At 50.2% G+C, this 16,829-nt stretch overlaps 1 protein-coding gene across 1 annotated transcript in view; it reads left to right on the forward strand.

The window, feature by feature from the left end:
• The first annotated feature begins 417 nt into the window (after positions 1-417).
• Positions 418-16,829, forward strand: part of NOL4L (nucleolar protein 4 like) — a 95,168-nt gene continuing 78,756 nt past the window's right edge. The window contains exon 1 of the mRNA XM_054045760.1: positions 418-915. Coding sequence (XP_053901735.1) covers positions 610-915 — 306 coding nt within the window. The 5' untranslated portion in view covers positions 418-609. The remainder of the gene's footprint in view (positions 916-16,829) is intronic.

Below are 16,829 nucleotides of genomic sequence, written 5' to 3' on the forward strand. Positions count from 1 at the left end.
CGGACGCCCCCTGTGTCTCCTTCCCCCGCCCCCGGGCGCCCCCGCCCCCCATGTGCCGCCTGGCCCGGCCCCCGGACGCCCCCTGTGTCCCCTCCCCCCGCCCCCGGGCGCCCCGTTCCCCCATGTGCCGCCTGGCCCGGCCCCCCCACGCCTCTGCCCGCGGTCCGGCCCCAGGCGGGTAGCGCCGACCCCTGCGCCCCCGGGCCGGGGGGGGGGGCGGTAAGGGCGGCCGCGCCGCGGCTCTAACAGGTGGGATCCCGCGGAGAGGAGGAGGCGGCCGGAGGGGGGCGGAGGAGGCAGGGACGGGCGGGCGGAGGGAGGCAGGGAGGGGGACGAGCCGGAGCCGCCTGTGATCCTGTGACAGGAGCGGCTGCTGCTGCTGCTGGCGCCGCCGGTGCCTCCCTCTGCCCGGCTCGCTGGGTCGCTGTCCGGCTCCCTCCACGCCTGCCCCGCAGCGGCCCCTCCCGGGGACTCGCCCCCGCAGCCCGTCCCGACTCCATCCCCGCCGGCCGGGCCGGGCAGGGCGCAGCGCGGCGCAGGGCAGGGGCCGGCCGGGCTCGCTGCCGTCTCCAGCCCGGGACAGGGGGTCGGGCGCTGCCTCCGGCCGGGATGCCGAAGCCCCCGCTGCTGCTGCGGGGGAGCCGCCCCGGGGACAGCGAGCTGGGGCGGCAGTTCCGGGACTGGTGCCTCCGCACCTACGGGGACTCGGCCAAAACCAAGACGGTGACCCGGAGCAAGTACCAGCGCATCGCCGAGGTGCTGCAGGGGGGAGCCGGCTCGGGCACCGGCTCCGGCGGGGGGGAGAAAGGCAAGTTCCAGTTCTGGGTCCGGTCCAAGGGCTTCCGGCTGGGAAGCGGCACCCGGGAGGCGGCGAAGATGGGTCAAGTGGTGTATGTGCCGGTGAAAACGGGAACGGTTAGTGCGCTCCGTGCCCCGGGGGCTCGGTGTCTGTCTGTCTGTCTTGTGTCTGTGTGTCCTTCCCTCCCGCAGCCTGCACCCAGGGGCTGGGGCCCAGCGCAGGGGAGAGACCCGATATGGGGCAGCCCCCCTCCCTAGCATCACCCCCCCCGCCCCAGCCAGCCATCCCGGCCCCTGTCCCATCAGCACTAGCTGGCACATCCCAGACACACAGCAGGGTGCAAATGATCGCGCATGCCCCATGGGGGGCGAGACACCCACCCCGTGCGCCCCATTAGAAAATAGCCGCCCCACGCCCCTGTCTGGACAGGTCCAGCCAATCCCCCCCTTGCCCCCCAGTGCGCTGAGTTGCAGACGGACCCCTCTGTTGGGGGGCGTGGGGCAGAGCCTCCTGCAGAGCAAGGGCTGCCCGCCCCTCCCAGCCGCCGCGCAGGGGCTGAACGGGGCGGCGGTGGCGGGTCCAGCTGAGGCGGACCCCTCCCCACCCCTGTCCGATCACGTCCAACCTGAGCTTCCCATCCGCCACCCACCCATGCGCGGCTAGGCGCGGGCCAGCCAACCCTCCAGCCCCGGCTGGGCAGGGCCAGCCTGTCTCCCAGCAGCTGGTCTAGCAACGGGGGGAGGATGCAGATTAGGTCAGACACCCAGTCCGGGGGAGGAAAACCCCACACGCACCCTCCCCTCCCCCCTCCTGCCCCATCCGGTCCGGCCGGTACCTCCCAGCTGCTGAGCAGAGAAGAAGAGGGGCGGTAGCTCCCTCTTTTAGGGTGTGTAGGGGGGGGAGAAGATCCCTTCCCCCATCCCAGGCCACTGCACCTGCCCCCCCTCCCGCCCGCGATGGGTGCAGACTAGCAGAGCGCTCCGGGCTGGGTGTCAGTCCCTGGCGGGTGCAAACGAGGGCCAGACTCTGCGGCTCCCGTGCAGCCCACGCGGCGGGGAGGGGGGCCGGGGCGGGAGCCCCCTTGCACCCTCCCCAGCCCCACCGCAGGTCCGGCCCGCTCGCGCTCGCCCTGCATTTCCCACCCACCCCGTGACCGCAGGCCGCTTTGCAGCCAAGGGCAGAGTGGGGGCGGGGGTGGCGGCGGGCGCCCCCCCCCCGCCTCCCTCGGCCAGGCCGCGTGCCCCCGCCCCCGCTGACCCGGGCGCAGGCTGGAGCCCAGCCCCCCTGGGCCATGGGAGCGCGCCCCTCCCCCCGCGGCGGGCTGCTGTCCCGCTGGTTATCCCCGGGCCGGGAGGGGCAGAGCCTGGCGCGGGGCCGTGCCCACCCCGCCTGCCCGCGGGCTGCTGTCCCGGGAAACTCCCCCGCCGGAGCCTCATTGTTCCCTGCCCTGCTGGGGCGACGGCGCAGGGCCGAGCCCGGCTCCCCCTCCCCCCGCCTCCCAGCAGGCTGCTGTCCCGGGGAAGAGCCAGCCCCGCTGGAGCCATTGTTCCCTGGCCTGGCCGGCCGGGGGGCCGGGGGGGGGCGCGCCAGCCGCCGCCCGCCCGCCCCCCGCTGCAGGGACCGTGTCACTCCCAGCTGGTGGGAGCAGGAGGTGACCCCTGGGGGCGGGGGGGGAGCTCCCGCTCCGCCGGGGGGGGGGGGGGCGCACCATGGGGCTCGCTCGCTGGGAACTCCCTCCCCGTCCTTTGCACCATCTGCCCCAGCGCGTCGGCGCCTGGCAGCCCAGGGGGGCTGTGGTTACTAAAGTGCACTGGGGCGTGTGGCCCCCGCCCCTGCCCCCGCGCGGGGAGACGCGGCTCCCGGGCCTGCCCACGGGGAGGAAAGTGGGCAGAGCTGGGCTCGGGGCGGGGGGGCGGCCTGGGTTTTTTCCCCCCTCGCTGCTGCTGCTGCTGCTGCTGTGAGGGTGCAGTGTTTGCCGTGCACACGCACAGACTCCAGCATTGATAGGGCTGGAGGATGCTGCCTTTGAGGGCAGCCCATCTGTGGCAAATGCTTCTAAACGCACTATTTACCTCCCATCTGGCCTGCCTTACCCCTGCGGGAGGGGGAAGGGTCAGACTGCTGCTTTCCCCCCCCTCCGTAGGGCAGAGAGGCTTCTTCTCTCTTTCTGGCCCCTCCACCCCAAAGGTCTCTTTAATTTTTGGGAGACAGCCCACTCCGCACAACAGCCCCTCCCCCCCAAAGCCACCCAACCCCGCTTGGGCTGAGGTAGTGAGAAACACCCCCTCCCAGGCAGTGCACATCCCAATCTCCCCCCCAGAGCCTCTCAATCTCACTAGCTACTCGGTGGACCTGCCCTGAGCTTTCCAATGCTGCAGAGTCATGGTACCCCAGAGAGGCCATGCCAGACTCCCTAGACCCTGCTGTTAATTAGAGAGACGCCCCTTCCCTTTGTGGTGCACAACCAGGTCCTTACACCTCATGGCTCAGCGAGACCAGTGCAGGCACCAGGCTCCCGAAAAGCCTCATGTCCTGATGACGTCTCAGCAGGGAGAGTATCTAGACCCCCAACTCCTCTCTTACGGTCCCCACAGGCTACAAATACTAGACACACCTAGACTTCCATAAATCAACAAACAAAACATAGGCAGACCCTCGGGAGACAGGTGAATTGTCAACGGGACCATATAGCACATTTGCCAGAGACACTAATACTGTAAGACGTGAAAACGGGGGGCACTGTTAAGAGACACTGGCTGCAGAAAAGACCCATCACTGCTGCTCCCCCTTAAATCTTAAGGTGTCAAGTCTGTAGAAGTTGTTTGTCCCCCCTCCCTCCCCCCCCCCGCCCTTTTTGGCTCAGTTACTTAAGAGGAACCATTATGTTGTAAATCCAGTGAAAGATTCTGAGCTGATGCATTTGCTGTTTTTTTGTTTCGTTTGAAACCTCTCTGAAAATTTAAAAATAACTTGACAGGGTTTTTCTTTAGTTGGTGATAATTCAGTGATTCTGTATCTTTCAGTGGTCTCTGCTAGTTTTGTATAGATGGGGGCATTTCATTATTCACGTATGTGCAGTCAAATAATTTATGAAGCTGATACTAGCATTCAGCGCCACAATAAAGTGCATGTTCTGGTTTATCTTCATGCTGTTGCTCTTTCCAAACACTTCTGGGCTGGTGTTTCAATTGGCTTTCCCCTCATCATGCTACTCATCTATCTGACACCTCTTGTTCTGTCCCATCTTCCTTCTCCGAGCGTATCTGTCAAAGACTTAATGTGCTCAGGGCTGTCCTGAGACTTGGGACCCAGGGAAAGAATAAGCATAGCCAAATGGACCTGGGGTGAGAGGGGGAGGGGATTCTGCATGCTGCTATACCGTATCTGCAGATTGTCACAGGAAATATGAAGTATCGTGAGTGAAAAGTTGAGACGAGCTAAAGAATGTGTGGAGGGCAGTAGTGGGGTTAAGGTCTTTCCTTCTAATGATGGAGTCAGGGCCACACCTGTTCTGGGAGGGGTGGGGGGTTATTAGTGTCCCTTTTGACCTTGTTTATTTCTAATTGACATAAGTGTTTTCTGTGCAATTGTGGCTAAAACATGATTAACGTGTGGTTCTTTTCTCTCTTGAGTAACTTTCCCTTGCCCTCCTTCAGGCCTCTTATCAGAGCAGGCCTAATCAGATTTGGGTGGTTTGAAAAATAGGACTGTACAGTGAGAAGGGGGCATCTGCCTTAGGTGATGGTCACAGCAGATGGTGGTCTTTTTATTGACGAATGGGTTGGGAATAGAGACAGCAGTGAGGTCTGGCACAGGGAGTTTGGATTTCCCTTTCCCAGATGAGTGTCCTGAAGATTCAGGTCATTTAACACACACAACAAAAACCAAAGAAATGAGGTTCTAGTCAATGTAGGAAATTTGGTACCTTACTGGCAGCATAACAAGCCTGTTCAGATATTAGTTAGATTGTAAGCTCTTTGGGCAGGGACTTTAAAAAATATCCATACAGAATGCCTAGCACAATGGGATCTCAGTGTGCTACTGCAATACAAACAACAGGTATCCTGCAATTCCTAAGTGCACCCTCACACTGCTCAACTATTATAAATTATAATAGGCTGATCTGTTGCTGGTATGTTAGTACCAGTGTAGCAATGCTTGAACCTCAGCGTCCATTAGCCAGCTGGCCTTGTATATCTCTGATCTTGCCTCAAAACCATGAGAGTATCTGTTCATGATGGGGAGTTAAAATGTGGCTTTTATTATAGTCTCATGTTTCTCTTGCCCCAAGTATTTAGCATCCTTTGGACGGAGTTTTCCTACAGATGTATGTTGATATTGTGTAAGGAAAAATACGACATTTTTAGTGACAGCTGGAGGTGTTGATTTGTTTTCATGTAGCACCAGGTGCTAGGGGAAAGGTTAGATCCAGCCTTTGGTTTGGGCATTAGCTGCAGGAGTGCATATGCACACTCTGTAAATCAGTGCTATACTTCACCCTGCATGGTGTGCGCTTGTCACAGCCATGGAACACTGGCCAACCCAGCAGGATATATTCATTTCGGCAGCCTGTGATATGGGCTACAAGAGTGAGTCAAATTGGACTGCAAGACGAGACATGGGCAAGCCTCACATTAGACTGACCCTTTGGGCGCTGCACAGGGCTCTGGGAGGCTCTGTGGCAGTACGTGCATTTGCTTTTCCCCTCCTTTGCCTCCTCTTACCCCTGCAGAGCTTCATATACGGTTCCAGGGTTCATTCCAGACACTACTAAAAGGCTGAGGGCATTTGTGACAGTGGGGTTTTATTGACTTACACGCAGAGCCCTCCTAGATATTTCAAGGCAGACTCCACAGAAAGTAGAGGTGGTTTGAAATCATCTCAGAATGACACATTTGGAGACCCCTCAAGAAAGAGTGAAGCATAATAAATAGATGAGAGAGACCAAGAGGGGAATGGATGGCGGCCTTTCATCAACAGGAGAAAATCATTGTGGACACTCTACAAAGCCGACCATTACAACATATGCCTAAAAACATCTTAGTTTCTGCATGAAAACTAAAAAACAGAAGATCTCAGGATGGTACAGTATAGTAGGAACAAGCTAGATTTAGGAAGCCAGCCTTGAAGAAAGGAGGCAGACCTAATGGTTAATAGAGGTCACTTTTTTCCTGGTACAAGTATTCCCTAAAGTTGTCATTTGGTGCTCCCCAAAAATCCACACTGGCATAACCTTTGAAAACTTTAGTCTACTAAAGTTTTCACTGTTATAGCTAACAGCTCAGGTTTTCTGTGATCTTCATTTGGTCTGGATTAAAAAACAATAACAAAGATTATTGAAATGAAAGACAGGTGGTGCAAATGGATCCCAAGACGTGAGCTGAGAAATGGCCTATTATTTAACACAAACCTACTTGCAATACGCAGAGTCTTCACCCTCCATGAAAAGTCTGAGGGTGAGGATGCACTGTGGGTCTGATTTTTCCCAAATAATTGATGAGAGTAGCTTTACATTTAGAAGTGCACTTGACAGTTTGGCACAATACTGACAAAATGCATAAGCCTGTAAACCAAGTCCAGTGTGACCCCAGAATACCGGCCTATAACACTTCCAGATTCAGCTCTCTTTGTGTCTGCACAGGATCGATTGCAATTTTTACCCTCAGCAGTTTTCAGGAATAAGAGTCACATTAATGAAGGACTCACACTCTTGGTGAGTTTCTCAGGGTTCTTGGTTAAAGTTCACTGGTGAGCAGCAATAGTCTCTGATATATTTTGCAGGCTGAATTTACACAGCCTTGGCTTTCTGTGTGTGTATAAAGAGAATTGACAGTTTTGGAGAATGAAGTTCTCTATCCATAAGAGTGAACATGGCTAGTGGCAGTGCCAGACCTGCTGAATCACTAGGAGATCAGTCTCCATGGCTTATTCGGTCCTTGGCCTCTCTGCCAAGCTTTCCAACAGGTTCCCTGTTAGTAGCAATTGAGTTGGTTAGTTTTGTGACATGGATATGGCCCAGTTCCCATCAGAGACCACAAAACAGTCATCAGGTGGTAAGAATTTTTGGTCACTACCACCAACTTGGGTTACAGGTGAACTTGCAACCTACAAGTGAAAGGTTCTGTGGCCCATCGTTAGTTCTCTAAGCCATCCAGTCCTCTAGCTCTGACTGACTGAACAATTTTTAAAGAAAAATACAGACCCTTATCTAAATTGTGCATCCTACACAATTCCATTGATTTCATTGGTGTTGCATAGGGTATAACAGGCAGGATCTGGATCTGAGACAAGGAGCTCCCTCCCAGGCTCCCCAAAACTAGTCAAGTCATTCGGTTCTATCACTTGAAATTAACGCAACAAAATTGCTCTCAGATTTACGGCTCTTGATTTGCATTGATTTAAAGAAGAAAAAAAGCAACCAAGCACAAAACTTTTGTAAAGGCCTGTTACAATAAAGTTAAAATGAAGAGAAAGAAAATCCAGCTCCAATCAGAAACACCATTGTTTAAATTGTGCAAGCTACAGGCAGTGTTCGTGAAGGGAGAAAGGGGACTGAGCATGCTGGAAGCAATAGGAAAGAAGAGACCCTCAATATATAAGCATAATTCAGGCCTCCCTCTCCACTCAATCTTTCCAGACTCCTGACTCAAAGGAGCTTTCCCATATTTTAAGCAGGAAGGTGATTCAGGCACTGGTAGAGGATGGCGGCAAAGCCCAGCAGAGGCCACTAAAACTTGTTTCACGGGTAGCCCTTTCAGGGTCTGTTTGCCCAAACCATTATCAACATGAGTCTCTCAGGTAAACCAAAAGAAATGACATTGTTTTTGCTGTTAAATTAGAGCAGACATGAACAGTGTGTAAATTTACTTTGTGGACAAACAAATGTCTGAGAAGGCACAAAGATGGATGGAGGAATATTAATGGAGGTTCCGTTTATCCACCTGTGTTGACTTTTTAGCTTCATAGAAACTTGTCTGCCTTGCTTTGACAGCAAAATGTGTATTTATTTCTCTTTGGATTCTTTTTCAGCGCAAATTAGCAATTACCTTTCCCTGTTCTCATATTAGCTGTGCCCTTCCCTGGAGAACTGCATTGAGGATGGGCCAAAGCCACCACTGAGTTTCAGTGTCCTGTCCGTCTAATTAGCTGATTGTAGCAATGGGTGGTACAGAGGGGGCCTATTGGCCAGAATCAGCTTCTTTATGGGAACACTGCTGACTTCCACTCTGAGCATGGTTGCCAACAAAACAGTAGCAATTTATTTAAAAAGAAAATAGCTGCAGTGTGTGTGTGTGTGTGTGTGCGTGTGTGTGTGCATGCGTGTGTGCAGGGGGTGGGGAGGAGTGTCACTAGCTTTAGGGATATGGAGTAGCATTTTCCTTTATTGTGTAGCATGGGAACATCCATCAGTCACTCAGAGTTGAAAAGAGGTTGGTTAAGTTTTACCACCATGGTGCACGACACTTCAGAATGCGAGGATTCAGGAATAGATGCAATATAAATATTTTCTTTCAATGACTGTGCAGTGTTGGCTTGACAGTCCAGGAGGACAAGGTTCTCTGCTCACACACTAGAAGTAGCATGGACAGCCTTTGTGCTAGCTTCCCACACACTGGCTGCCTACAGACCTTAATCCTGATCTGGAGGGACCGCTGCTAAGCGGAAGAGGGTAGTTCAGTCTCCATGGCCCATTCAGTCCGTGGCTCTCTGGTGAGACTGCTAGATGTAGTGGTTGTTTCACAATGTGGACATCAAGCCCACATCTCCCGAGCCAGTATAGAGCAAACCAAACCCCAAAACTTGTTGGTGACTGTACTAGTCTGGGGTGGATTTGAGTGAATGACCTGGAAACAAAAGGCTCCGTATCTTAATACCAGTCTGCATCCAGCAGAAAGGGATCTAGGGGTTATAGTGGACCACAAGCTAAATATGAGTCAACAGTGTGATGCTGTTGCAAAAAAAGCAAACGTGATTCTGGGATGCATTAACAGGTGTGTTGTGAGCAAGACACGAGAAGTCATTCTTCCGCTCTACTCTGCGCTGGTTAGGCCTCAACTGGAGTATTTTGTCCAGTTCTGGGCACCGCATTTCAAGAAAGATGTGGAGAAATTGGAGAGGGTCCAGAGAAGAGCAACAAGAATGATTAAAGGTCTTGAGAACATGACCTATGAAGGAAGGCTGAAAGAACTGGGTTTGTTTAGTTTGGAAAAGAGAAGACTGAGGGGGGACATGATAGCAGTTTTCAGGTATCTAAAAGGGTGTCATAAGGAGGAGGGAGAAAATTTGTTCACCTTAGCCTCTAAGGATAGAACAAGAAGCAATGGGCTTAAACTGGAGCAAGGGAGGTTTAGGTTGGACATTAGGAAAAAGTTCCTAACTGTCAGGGTGGTTAAACACTAGAATAAATTGCCTAGGGAGGTTGTGGAATCTCCATCTCTGGAGATATTTAAGAGTAGGTTAGATAAATGTCTATCAGGGATGGTCTAGACAGTATTTGGACCTGCCATGAGGGCAGGGGACTGGACTCGATGACCTCTCGAGGTCCCTTCCAGTCCTTGAATCTATGAATCCCCACTACTTAGACTCATCCAGGCACCCGTCTTGTCTAGATATCTAAAGCCCTCTAGGTTCTGGTGCTGCGGGTATCATCCCTTTGATCCTGCATTTCAGTGGGCAGCAGAGCATTGCTGTTTTGAATCTTGCAGCATTAGGAATAAGAAGCCAGCTTTGCTGCAGGGCTATATGTGTTTCTGCACCCTCCCACCCCCACCCCTTTCCTTACCAACGCTTTAAGATTCTTTATTCCCATCATCAGTTTTGATGCCTGTGGAGTGGCTCCCCTAACTGGAACCATGTGATTTTTCATGAGATCTGACTAGCTGTGGAGAAAGGCTGCCTGCATTTTCTCACCTGCATAGTGTGTTTTGATCCAGCAAAAGCCCTTGAGCTGGTGACAAAGGTCTGAATGTGGGCTGGAAAGTACAGTCCTGTCTCTTAGCAACTGGTTCCTACCTCTGAGCTCGCTGAGCTTGTGTGGGACAGAGAGCATCAGTCATGCTTCTGCTGTACCAGGAAAGCGCTGAGCAGGGGATGGAGGAGGCCTGCCTCAGCCACCGCCAGCACAGATGCAGAGGCTCAGGCATTTCTAACACAAGCAGTTGTCTGCAAGCCCTAATCAAAGCTCCAGTTTAATTGCTTTCCTCCTGCCCTGTCTCTTCAAGGTAAACAGATAGCCTACTGGCTGGCCGTGGGAGGCTGTATGCCAGCTACCTGGAGAGAGGTTATTCTGCATTATTGATGCCTTTTTGGTCTTACTGGGAGCAGGGCCGGCTCCAGGCACCAGCGTAGCAAGCTGGTGCTTGGGGCGGCCCATGGAAGGGGGCGGCACGTCCGGCTCTTCGGCGGCGGGTCCCTCAGTCCCTCTCAGCGGGAAGGACCTGCCGCCGAAGAATGAAGCAACGGCAGTAGAGTCGCAGCGGAAGTGCTGCAGATCGCGATCGCGGCTTTTTTTTTTTTTTTTTGGCTGCGTGGAGTGGCAAAAACCCTGGAGCCGGCCCTGACTGGGGGAGGGACACAGCCCATTTATTTCTAGAAAAATAAGACATCATGGGGTCCTTCCCTGAACTTCCCTGCTCCGTCCTTGGGAATCTCCCCTCCCTTCCTTGGTTCTCAGAGACATCTGCATTGGTCATTCTCTGTTCTGCTATTTTACCCTCCCATCCCCGCCCCCAAACCAGAGGTGATTCCTCTTTAGCAAGTATTTCTCAGAGTCTTTTGCATCTCAAACCCTGTTTCTTAAACATTTTCATTAATCCCTTGCTTCATCCTAATTAACCTGCCAATTGGCCCCTCTGGAGTCTTCACTTCTCCTGCAAAGCTTCTGTTTGTACAAAGTATAACCTGTCAGCTGCCAATTTATTTTCCATGGGGAGGGCAGATTATTGTAATTGTCTGTCGTCTCTTCCCCATTTGGATTGCCTTCTCCCCCTCATACTCTACCTCCTTCTCTCAATAACAGTCATGTTTCAAAGACAAACCTCACAAAAAACTAAAGGACAGCCAGTTTTATGGCTGCCATACAGCCCATGTGCCTACTGTAGTGTGGCTTAGTCGTTGCATGAATATGGTCCCACAGCACTGGAGTGTTTCAGATCTGGGGGAAGGGGTCTTTATAGATGGATTACCAGGTTATAGCAGTCAGCATTGTGTAGCATGCTAGAATTCTGTTTTCCCCACCTCCTTAGCCTTGCATGTATAGATTCATCGATTCCAAGGCCAGACGGGACCATGGTGATTATCTAACCTAACCTCCTATATAACACAGGCCATTCAACTTCCCCAAAATAATTCCTAGGGCAGATCTTTTAGAAAAACATCCAGTCTTGATTTTAAAATTTCCAGTCATGAAGAATCACCACAACCCTTGGTAAACTGTTCTAATGGTTAATTACTGTCACTGTTAAAAATTGACACCTTCTTTCCAGTATGAATTCGTCTAGCTTCAGCTTCCAGCCACTGGTTTGTGTTACAACTTTCTCTGCTAGCCTGAAGAGCCCATTATTAAATATTTGTTCCCCATGTAGGTACTTATTGGCTTTAATAAGTCACACCTTAACTTTCTCTCTGTTAAGCTAAATAGACTCAAAAAGCTCAATTTATCACTATAAGGCAGGTTTTCTAATTCTTTACTCATTCTTGGGGCTCTTCTCTGAACCCTCTCCAGTTTATCAACATCCTTCTTGAATTGTGGGCACCATAACCGGACACAAAAATACAGCAGTGGTTGTACCAGTGCTAAATACAGAGGTGATATAACCTCTCTACTCCTACTTGAGATTCTTCCCTGTTTATGCATTCTAGGATTGCATTAGCTCTTTCGGCCACAGCATCACTCTGGTATCTCATGCTCAGCTGGTTATCCATCACAACCCCAAATCTTTTTCAGAGTAACTGCTTCCCAGGATAGAGTCCTCCCATCCTGTAAGTATGGCCTGCATTCTTTATTCCCAGATATGTATATACAAATTTAACTGTATTAACATGCATATTATTTGGTTATGACCAGTTTGCCAAGCAGTCAAGATTGCTCTGAATCAGTGACCTGTCCTCTTCGTTATTTATAACTCCCACAATTTTTGGTTCATCTGCAAACTTTATCAGTAAGGATTTTATGTTTTCTTCTAGGTCATTGAAAAAAATGTTAAAAAGCTTAGGGCCAAGAAACAATCCCTAGAGGACCCCACTGGCCACACACCTATTCAGAGATGATTTCCCATGTATATTTGCATTTTGAGACCTATCAGTCAGCGAGTTTTTAATCCACTTGATGTGTGCCATGTTAATTTTATATCTTTCTATTTTTTTAATCAAAATGTTGTGCAATACCAAGTCAAATGCCTTCAAGAAGTCTAAGTATATTATGTCAACACAATTACCTTTATCTACCAAACTTGTAATCTCATAAAAAAAGATATCATGTTAGTTTGATAGGATCTATTTTCCATAAGCCTATGTTGATTTGTGTTAATTACATAACTCTCCTTTAACTTGAAACACAAACTTGCCCACATTGATTAGGAATCTATCCCTGGAAAGTGCCACCAACTTCTGCAGAATCTAAACTTTCATTCACACACAATATGACTTTTAAGTCCATCTTTTATGTTTGTGAAGCCTTCCAAACATGAACCTAGTGTAACAATACATGTTTTCTGAGTGAGCAGAGAGAGGACTGCACCCTCAGCCCCTGGAGCAAGGGCAGCCCAAGTCTAACACCCCCCACAGACATCACCACCACCCCATCAGGGGACTGTGTGTGGGGCCAGCATAGTTTAATTTAGTGGGAGACTGGTGATTTTAGGCCTAAGCAGCTGGGGGTTGCTTGGTCAGCAAGTAGGTAACAAGGCTGATGAGAAGCTTTAAGCCTTGTGCTAGTAGGTGTTGGCTAAAGTTTTCACAGTCTGGTTAATGCAAGCTGATGAAGTCTGCATTTCCCTAGACGTACATCTTGCCATTCCCATGGAGACTCCAATAATGGCCCATGTATGTTGCATTACCGGGGAACTGTGGGCTGAGTTAAGGATGTTGTGTAGTCTTCGTTCACGGTTTCTTGACCTTGGTCAGTTTGTATTAGCTTTAGCATTGTTGGTAACTTATTTTACATAGAGTTTTGCTTGTCCTTGTCCCTGGACTGTTGAACTGCTGTAGCAGTGTTACCCCTCTGCTGTAGTTTCACTTTGACACCACAGTGCCATTACTGATGTGCAGTTGTGTACAGAGTGCTCTTTAACATCAGCAGAACTAGCCCTCTGGCAGCAACTTAGGTCATTCCAAAGCCCAAACGGACTGGCATTTGATTACCTCTGAAATAGTCCGCTCTACGATCTCACGCTCACCTCTCCTAACTGAGGACACCAGCTCTGGTGCAGGAGAGCCAGATGCCCAGTTGTTTCTAGCCCCAAATATATAAAAACATGTTGATTTTGTGAGTGTGACACTTACCTCTCTGCTGTTAGGTGTGTCTGCAGCCTCCGTTTCCCTCCACCAATTCACAGTCTCCTCATGGAGAGGGGGCTTAGCCCTCCAGCTGTACCAAAAATCCTCCCCCTCCCAGAACAAACAGGAAAACAAACAAGGCCTCTTGCTGCAGCAGTTTCTGCCCACCACCTCCAGGTAGCAGAACAGAGGTAAAGGGCAGCCCAGTCCCTCTGCCTCAGGTTGCAGGCCCAGGGCTATGTGGAGCCACACAGCTATCTACTCCAGCCTCAGTATTCTGCTTCACCCCTCCCCCAGGCTACTTCCTATCCTGTTCATCTGCTTTCTCAGCTGCCTTTCAGCCAAGAACCCTAGCACAGACTCAGCCCTGAACCCTGTAAAGCTTTCCCTACACCACTCTCCCTAAATCTCTCTCTCCAGCTTGGAGAAGAGGACTTGCCTTTAATTCCCTGTTTCCCCCTTCTCAGCAATCCTTGTTTTCAGCCTACAGACTGCAGCTCAGACTCGGGATCTGGGAGGGAAATAGGCCAATCTCAGAGCTAAGGCCTGAATTTCCCTTAAAGGCCTTGCTTGCCCTATGACAGATTAAAAACAGTGGATCTCTCCCAGTAGCTGGGATTTCACCTTTGTGCTCCCATAGAAGGAATATATCTATGCAACTTTGCATTCCAAAAATTGTAGCCACCTCTCCCTCACAAATAAGTATTTACCTTGGAAAAAAGTACTGTGTAAAACTCTAGTTAGAGAAGCAATGTGGTGTAGTGCATTGAGAACAGGGCTGGGATCTAGGAACTCTTGACTGTTGATCCTGCAGCTCTGTCACTGAATCACTGTGTGGCTTTGGGAAAGTTGCCTGTGCTCTCTGCCTCAGTTTCCCCCGGGTATAATAATACTTGCCTTTCTCATCTGGCTGTAGTGAAGAGTAGTTGGTTGATACACCCAAACTGTTCCCATTGAAGTCAGTGGGGGTCTAGCTATAAGTGCGGGATCGGGCTCAGTGTTTGTATAGTGGTTTGAAAATACAAAGTGATAAACAAGTGCTTATTAGGTGTGTGTGTGGGGGGGAGAATATGATGAAAATTTTAGCAACAATTTTTTTCTGTTTTCCAACCAGCTCTAGAGATGATCAGAAAATACCTATCCTATCTCATAGAACTGGAAGGGACCCTGAAAGGTCATCAAGTCCAGCCCCCTACCTTCACTAGCAGGACCAAGTACTGATTTTGCCCCAGATCCCTAAGTGGCCTCCTCAATGATTAAACTCACAACTCTGGGTTTAGCATGCCAATGCTCAAACCACTGAGCTATCTTCCCTCCCCCCCATATTCTTAGAAAAAATATTTTCAGGGAAAAACAGGGGAAAAGAACAAAAATGTCATGAACATTTTTTCACATTCTTGATTATCTCTGATTATTGCTGTATGGCTGATACCACCTGATCTTCTCTCTCTCTCTCATCTTAATGTTGGCCCGTATTCCTAAAGCACAACCTGTGTCCAATGTGCTGTAAACTAGAAGGAAGAGTGAAGTTCTAGGGAGCTAGAAGGTCTCGCTCATAGCAGCATCAGTAGAGGGAACCTGCTGTGATTTAACATATCCCCTGCAAAAGTTGCTTTTATCCTATACCTAAATACCACAAGGAGTGAACTTCCTAAAGCCCCAGAGAAGTCTAAATATAGAAGTCAATCAAGGACCAGCTTCCCATAAATGCACTAGTACCAGGAACAGTTTCTTTGACAAAAGTTCCAAGAGTTCATATTGAAACGGTATCCCTTTCATTATGAGAGGAGGGTGTGAAGAATTAATAATTGTCAAGCTGGGCTTGTTCACCCGTGCACTCTACATTTCAGCTAGTCACATACCTCCCCAGTGTCAGGATGCAAATAACAGATATGGGGGATCTGAGTTTGAAGTCAGTTGGAGCAGTTTGCATTCAAGGTGTAGAACACTGAGGGCACATCAGACAGGGTCTGCTGAGTGAATTCTGCTGTCCAGATTTGACAGGACTGGATTCTGCACTATAAATTGCAGTTTCTTCTCTGGGTGGTAGCTTGGCTTGTAAGTGTTTCTCAATCAATTCCCAATTCCAGGTGCTGACAGGCAGTTTTTCCCTAAAGGACAGTGATTGAAAAATAAAATAAAATAAAACTTGTAGGGAATAAAAATAAAAAAAGAAATCCAACTAAGAGAGAAGCAAAACTTCCTACGATGAAGTGTATAACATCATGCGTAATAACTCCAAAACAGGTGTTTGACAGAATCCCTTTACCAGGGTCAGACAGAACCACTGGGAGTTTGTAGTAAGGAGTGACAGACTGTTGACTGGCAGACACAGAGCACCTCCACGTGTAGGATGGGGAAGGGTAAGGAGTATGGAAACAGCATTTCTCACTATGGGGTCAGGATTCAACTCAGGGAACTCAATTTCAGGTCAATTCAGTAGCACTTAATTGGAAAATTATACAAATGTAACAACAAGACAGAAGGTCAGTGACCTGTGACACCCCGCACTGGCAGTACCCCACCTCACTATGAGACAGCAGGAACTCAAGCAGTTAGAATGACAGAGATGGCCCCCTCCCAATATGGGGCAAAGGGAGCGGTGCTTAGAGTGAAAGGGACAGAGACAGGCCCTTTTGCAGTGTGTGGGGAAGACACAGAGACAGGAGAGATGGAAACTAATGAATGTTGGTAGAGGGTCTGCTGTATGGACAGAAAATAAGAGTTCTGCCATTATCAGGCAGCGTTTCATTGGCAGGAAGTGGCTTTTTATTGACAGGAAGTTGAATTCAGCTGGTATCAGCCCTTAGTCTGAAGGCCAGGAGAGCATTTATCTTTAGTCAAACAGAGCAGACAGGAAAGTACCAAGCTCCCCCACCCAGGATAAGCCTCTTGTACATTAGGGCTAACGTTGTCCCTCCCCAAAATTTGCTACTTTTCCATGGAGAAGTAGAGCTGGGGGAGAGCTTCACTTCCAGGTCCTTAGGAAGAGCTGCCTGCTCTATTCTAACAGGCAGGGATTCTTCTTTCTGGCCTATGTGGGGTTCACAGCTTCAGGTCCCTGTACTCCTTTTGTGCCCACACCAGAGAGGTGCCAAGTACCCTCAACCCATTGACTTTAAAGGGAGTTGAGAGTATGTGGAACCTTGCAGGACTGGGTCCTTTGCTTGCAACTTAGATTAACTGTAGTCGGCGGTGGGGTTGGGCTGGATGCACTTGCCGATGGGTAGTTAGTGGTCCACAACACAAAGCCCACCACTCATAATTTGGTCTCTTTCAGAGATGCTCTGAGACTGGATTCATTCAGCATGGAGAAGGGAGTGTCTGGTTACTTCTGGAGAGGGTGGTAACTTGCACTGGGTCAGGGTAGAGGTCACTGGCATGGCAGCATAGAGGGGATCAGATGGCAGCTAGCTGCATTAGGCACGTCACATTGAGGAAAAACAACAAGCTTTACTTTTCAATGCTGCTCCTTCCTCTAAAGTTTATGCTACACATATCTCTGATTACCGTGGTCATCACACAGTGGACCTCT

Source organism: Malaclemys terrapin, chromosome 12, assembly GCF_027887155.1.
Source record: "Malaclemys terrapin pileata isolate rMalTer1 chromosome 12, rMalTer1.hap1, whole genome shotgun sequence".
Classification (NCBI taxonomy): domain Eukaryota; kingdom Metazoa; phylum Chordata; order Testudines; family Emydidae; genus Malaclemys; species Malaclemys terrapin.